At 37.3% G+C, this 6,456-nt stretch overlaps 2 protein-coding genes across 2 annotated transcripts; both read right to left on the reverse strand.

The window, feature by feature from the left end:
- Positions 1 to 1,273: 1,273 nt before the first annotated feature.
- LOC128548422 (uncharacterized WD repeat-containing protein alr2800-like) lies at positions 1,274 to 2,827 on the reverse strand. The gene is made up of 2 exons (XM_053523147.1): positions 2,454 to 2,827; positions 1,274 to 1,667 (listed from the first exon to the last, which is right to left on the reverse strand). Exons 1-2 carry the CDS (start codon positions 2,631 to 2,633, stop codon positions 1,416 to 1,418), a joined length of 432 nt encoding a protein of 143 aa, XP_053379122.1. The 5' UTR covers positions 2,634 to 2,827; the 3' UTR covers positions 1,274 to 1,415.
- A 780-nt stretch (positions 2,828 to 3,607) lies between these two features.
- Positions 3,608 to 6,018, reverse strand: LOC128548993 (uncharacterized). The gene is made up of 2 exons (XM_053524885.1): positions 3,709 to 6,018; positions 3,608 to 3,625 (listed from the first exon to the last, which is right to left on the reverse strand). Exons 1-2 carry the CDS (start codon positions 6,016 to 6,018, stop codon positions 3,608 to 3,610), a joined length of 2,328 nt encoding a protein of 775 aa, XP_053380860.1.
- Positions 6,019 to 6,456: the final 438 nt, after the last annotated feature.

A 6,456-nucleotide genomic window follows, 5' to 3' on the forward strand; every position in this document is an offset into this window, starting at 1 on the left:
TGCACGCTTCCTATCTTTCATACGTAGTGATAACTACGTCATATCAGACGGAAGTGGTGCACGTTTCCTGTCAGGGACAGTGTAGCACTCATAAACGCTTCCACAATCTCATCTGGCAGCTTTCAAAGCAATATTTATCGAACATTGATTTATGCTTGTTAGATGATTAATATAATGTTATTAATCAAGCAATTTCATATTGGCCTTGTTATTTGTCCAAGGGTAGTCGTATTGGCCCGAGGCCGTAGGCCGACTTTCAACTGTTGGCGGTAACAGTATAAGAACTCTGTGAGTTACCTTATGACAGCTATGCACGTTCAGGTGAAAGATCGTGTCATTCTTTGACAAGTTGTTTACAGTTTAGACGTATTTTAGAAATCATGATCATTTTCGCCAGTAAAACAGAATGAGTTGTATGTAGGTACTTGAGAATAATTTTGAAAGATACTTTTAATGCGACAAAATCAAGAGTAACTAGAACATACCTTATTTTTTGGAATTCCTATTTATTTTCTTTAGCGAGTACCATACCATTTGAACTGTGATAAAAACTGCTTTAAAAGTCGTTTCCTTTAAGGCTGCAAGCAATGAGACACAAAATTATACACATATGTGTTGATCAAGATAATACAACCAATCAAGCACATATTATATAGTCCCATGCCTCGTTTAATTCTTATCCGAAATTGTTTGCAGTTCACAACTGACACTCTTGTTCGCCAATTTATTCATCCACTTTCCAGCACTTGAATCGCTATTTATCATTGCACAAATAGTCCACACTATCAAAATGTCTGTTAAAGATAAGTCTCATGCTTTTAATTAATCTGAGTTTCCATATTTTCTTATTATTTTCCTTGACAACTGCTAGAATTTCTGACAGGAAACACTTGCATTTTACACAATACCGAATAAGCGAAAGTACCGTTGTAATCTCCGAAGACGTACATCCCGCTCAGTCATACTTGGTTATTAAATTCAAACATGTTGGATGACTTTTTTTATCAAAATGTGAAAAAAAAATGTAATCTATAACTCTGATGTAAAACAAAATGGCGTCATTTAAAAATCAAACGGAAGTGGCTTCTCCGTATTGGCCCTCTCTTTTGAACCAATCAAAATGCTTGAATTCCGTATTGGCCCTGTTTTTTCGTATTGGCCCTGTTTTTCTCATATTGGCTCAGTTATGTTTTGTATTAGCTCTGTCTGTTTCATATGATGTTTGCAATTGATCTAATACAGTGTGTAATATTGTAAAGTTGAATAATAATGACCGGTACACATAATGATTGAATATTGCTTCGTCTATACTTTTTAATAGCAAAACTGGGCTGTAGACAATACCGAGTTATATTTGGTATATCTTTGCACACGAAATCTAAGTTATATTGCAAATAATCTCTTAACGCAATTGCTCATGTTCTGCTTTCTGTTACAAAGTCTTTCTTTCCACTTGCAACAGAAAACAAGAAAACTCTTGTTCTGTTTGTCCCTGTGTACAACAAGAGTTTTCTTGAATCAGGCAAAAAGGACATTCCCTTCACTTCCGCATCTAAACAGACAGAGAATTGCTCCAAACCCGTAGAACACTCCCATAGTTTGAGAATACTGTTTTGACACGAAGAGGCTATCAATTTACTGTCTGGTGAGACGACCACATTGTGAACCTGAAAATCCAGAAATGGTGCTCATAAGGAAACGAAAGACCTGCTCATACGTTTTATATGTATATTGTGAAAATCATTGAAAGGTCGGTTAAACCTATTTAAAATAGTAAGTCTCGGACACGCACTTAATTTTACAGGCATCTATATTTTACAAATTAATGCATGATTTAAACTGTTTTTATAAATGGTTACTTGATTTGTCGGACCGTTAGTTCTGTTATTTGCTTGCTTTGTTTGTTTGTTTATTTGGTTTGGGTTTAATGCCGTTTTTAACACTATTTCAGTTATGCCACGACCAGCAGTTAACATAACTAGTATTCCTGGATTATGTACCAGTACAAAGCTATTCCCTGAAAGTTATTTCCAAGTTCCCCACTTGAATCAGAACTGATAGGACGAATAATTTCAGATAAAATGGCTTTTATCAGATCGTCACGGAGAACATGTGCTCCGCCCGGGGATAAAACTCACGATCCCGCAATCCGTAGATCAGCGCCCTGCCTATTGAGCAAACTGGGCGGGGTATTTGTTTGCTTTATCTTTGTTGTCTAACTGATTTACTTTATTTACACACCCATGTATACATTACTGTAGGGTTATGTTTTTGGAATGTTCGGAAACGTGGTAGTTCTTACTAGATCTTCGTTTGTAGTTTCTATCGATTGTTGCATAAATAGTTTTATTTTTTCTGTTTATGCAGTCTTTTATGAATTATTTAATCTTCCTTTAAACAATATACAGGTAATACACACATTATGCATTCGCACTAGAACTAAAGTAAATTACCTCTGCATTATGCTTTGAGAGTGGCTTTCGGTTACATACAGGTAACCCTGTTTCAGAGTTATACACAAATACATATCCGTCATCCGAGCCACAAGCTAGGAATTTCTGGTCAGGTGAGAGTATAACTACTCGCGTTGCACCAAAACATTCCTTCCTAATCCAAGCTAGACGGAAAAACATTTGGACCTTTTGCAACTTCGATGGTTTGCGATCACATCTTCCCGTTGGTATGTCCCAAAATACAATCCACCTTAAAAGTTATAAATAAGAAAAACATTACTAGCATTCAAACGGAAAAAAAGAAAAACAATACATTTACATACATTTTAGTTCAATGTTTATGAAAGCTCGAAGCATATTGGAATGAATCTCGAATCTGCCTCCTTAGAAAAATAGTCTATTTGTGTCATATAAGAAGGTGCAGTCATGCCCAAATGGGATTGGAACCCATCTTATCACTAGCAAGATGTCGCTCAGATTGAAGGGAACATCTGTATTTGTGCATTTAGTCAATGATCTTTTTCATTCTTTCCCTAACACCGCTTATGAAACTTTATAAATAGGGGCTTGATTTTAGATTTTTTAGATAAACAGTATGAAAAACAGACTTGCATTATGAATACGAATATAGAACAGAGTGATATATTTACCTTTTTGTCGAAATCAGCATAACATTTCCCCTGTATGGTTGCACGATTATGCCAATAGTTGGAACTTTTTCAGCAATACGATTGCAATGTATGAGTGCCCCGCTACCTTCCATTAAAGCCACTGCTGTGAATCTGTACCGATGATGTTGTTCACTGAATCCTCCTTTCTTCCAAGGAAAGTTCTGATGGTATAATTCTCTGACATAATCAAACTCTCTTTCTGACATAAACAAACGGAGTACAAGGTATCTGCCGTTGGCAGAGAGAACTGTGTCGAGACTTTTGTAAGATAGTCCATTTTGCAAGTGTATGGTTTTCAAAACCATCTCTCGATTGATACTTACAATATCAATCTGTTCCTTTCCTTTTCTCGGTGAGCTAACAATATATAAATTGTCCTTTTTATCGGTTGTGGAATGCAAAATAAATTTTATTGCGTCTGGCAGTTGAAATATCTCCTTTCCAGTATTTATATCAAGAATCCTCATTCTACCGACGTTTGCATCATGAAACGCAACTGAACTGTTTGAGAAAGTGTGGATAAGATCTGCAGCTATGCCAATACTGTACTGACGAAGTAACTTCTTTGATTCTACAGACCATACCTTTAAAATACCACCATCATGACATGTAATGAACTCCATTCCGTTGTATGATGGAGACATACCTACTACATTAGTTTGCTCTAGCAATGTTTCATTCACTTCTGTAAGATCTGTATCATTACTAGCTGTGTTCGTGTCTTGAAGGAGAGTTTTGACAGCCCATGATTTCATTTCTTTATCTTCTCCCAGAGTTATAAGCTGCTGATCCAAAAGACAAATATCTTTTATCTGGCCAGAATGCGCAGCAAAGACATAAAGGATGTTGTCTGATTTTAAATCATACACGGCCAGTTTTCCTCCACTTGAACAAAATAAACCTATGCCATCTTCCCAAGAAACAGTGAAGACTTTTATAGGAAAATTCAAATGTATTTCTAGGTCAGCTGCTTTTGCTGAAAACTTATTTTCCTGCACACTGTAAGCCTGTCCATTGCTGCTTAAAACAACACCATTTCTCTTTTCTGGATGTACAGATATCTTGCTTACTGCTGATGGCAGTTTGATTTCTTTCCGCGTGAAACAACTTTCGCCTATGTCAAAAGCCAGTAATTGAACACCTGAACCTGGTATGTCAGGTCCTGTTTGGTTTTCGGATATTGTTGGCATCGATTCTCTTTCAGCAGGAATGAGAAACCATTGATCCCTGCAAGACAGAACAGCTGTTTTACAATCTAAATGTTTCTCAAACTCTAGTATTTGTATTGGAAGATCTTTACCTTGTTCGAATACTAAGACAGAACTTAGGCCCTCTGAGTTCGGTTGCTGATTTTTTGCAGACAGATTATAGTTTTTGCCAACTGCAATCAGTTTTTGGCTACTGCTCAGCACAAACACGTTGTCTATGTTAAGATTTTTATTTGGGATTTTAAATTCTTGTATTTGTTCCATCCTTTCAAGGTTTATCAAAGTAATCGAACAATCCTGAACAAGCACTCCTGTAGTGGCCTCTGAATTTGCAAATATACTATGTACACAATTACTGGTTTTCCATTCAGCAATAATATCCTTAAACAGGACCGTTTCCGATTTACTGTCACTGTACCTATATCGTACAAGTGCACCTTTTGTAATGTAATTCATGTACTCATCACCGAGTATATATCGACTAACTGGAGTTGTGTCGTCTTGTATCTCTACGTTTATTAATTCTTGTGTCTCTGTTCTCCAAACGGCAATGTCGGACTGCACTTGGCATTCTTCAACTTCATCATCAAAGGTTTCAATTTGTTTCTGTAACAGTACATTACTGCTCGAAGTCGTTAGAATGTCTGATATCCCTTGAATAGATGTTTGAAAGGCATCTGACGCGTTGCGTCTTTGCGCAAGACATGGAAATTCAGGAATCAGAATGTGCTTCTTTCTGGACTCAAGAAACACAAATGTGTCATTCAGCAACTCCTTTAGTTGGTAATGTTTGTTTTCCGGATTGACGTACGCCAATGAACAAAATGCAAACCTAATCTGATTAGTCAGATCTTGTCTGCAATTCACTATGAAGTTTAAAAGTAATTTAACTTCCTTGTCATTGCTCTGTTCGACAAAATCTGAAAGGTCATTGACAACGGCCGAGATAGAAAAAGCAGTTATCTTTGCATTTAAATACTTGAAATTGCAGTAAACTTCTGCTTTCGCCCGATCTATCCCTATTGCCTTATATGCACGTAGTGTATAATAAGGTAAGCACGCCAGCTTGCGTTTATTGTCATCTTTGTACGGCTGGGGAGTTACTTGTCTGTCGGCATCTATTATTTCTAGCTGATTCCGATTCTGCAGTTTTATGGTCCGTTTGATCCCATTTTCCTGACGGTGTATCTCAAACAAAACTTCATTGAGGAGTACCTCATTGTCTCCCTTTGTATACATGTCAGTAGCGGCGAGTACAAACTCCCTATGATACCAGTTCAAAGTCGTCTTCCCATACGACATCCTCTCCACAAGATATCCACGAATATCATACCATATTCCTGCCCATAGCAATGGCGGTATTTGAACAATTCCTTGAACTGGTGGGTCATGAAATCTGTATACTTCATTCAAAACGTCGTCATCACATGATAATGCATCGTTAATCTCGAATTCGGTAAGTCCTGATAAACCTATTGTTACAAAACCAAGGGCGTGACTGACCAATGGAGTACCAAACTTCTTTTCAAGATTATTGAACAGCCCGGTGATAGCACCTTTTACAGTTGACATCAGTTCCATTTCAGCTATAGGTGTGAACGATTTCCATTTCCTTGCTTCGTCAAGCAAAAGTTTCAAGTACAGTGGACTTTGAGCTTGCTTAAATTTCGACCAAAAGAAACTCATTTGACTTGCCGAGAGTGAACGATTATGCACTTCACTTGTAAATTAGTTTCAATGATTTGTTTTGCAGTCTGTTCTGTCAGTGCAGATACCTCAATATGACACTCCCGGTCAGGTAGGCGCTTTTTCAAATTTGGAAGAATGCCCTTCTCCTTTGGAAGTGTGGAGACGATGAGTTTCACATTTTGTGGTAGAAATATTGGGAGCCAGTCCATAGAGTAAGCGTTGTTTCTTGAATCAAGTTGGTCTAAGGAATCGAGTAATATAATAATTGGCTCCTTTGCGTTGTTTGCAATCTGTCTTAGGTATCTTGGTGTAAACTGTACAATTCTTTTCATGGTTTTGTAGCTAGGTGGAGACATGATCATATCATATACATCTGATAAATGACCAAGAACATCTACCAATACATCGTGGACGTTGTTGCACTGTGGAGAAGTT

The sequence above is a fragment of the Mercenaria mercenaria genome, chromosome 2, assembly GCF_021730395.1.
Source record: "Mercenaria mercenaria strain notata chromosome 2, MADL_Memer_1, whole genome shotgun sequence".
In the NCBI taxonomy this organism is placed as follows: Eukaryota; Metazoa; Mollusca; class Bivalvia; order Venerida; family Veneridae; genus Mercenaria; species Mercenaria mercenaria.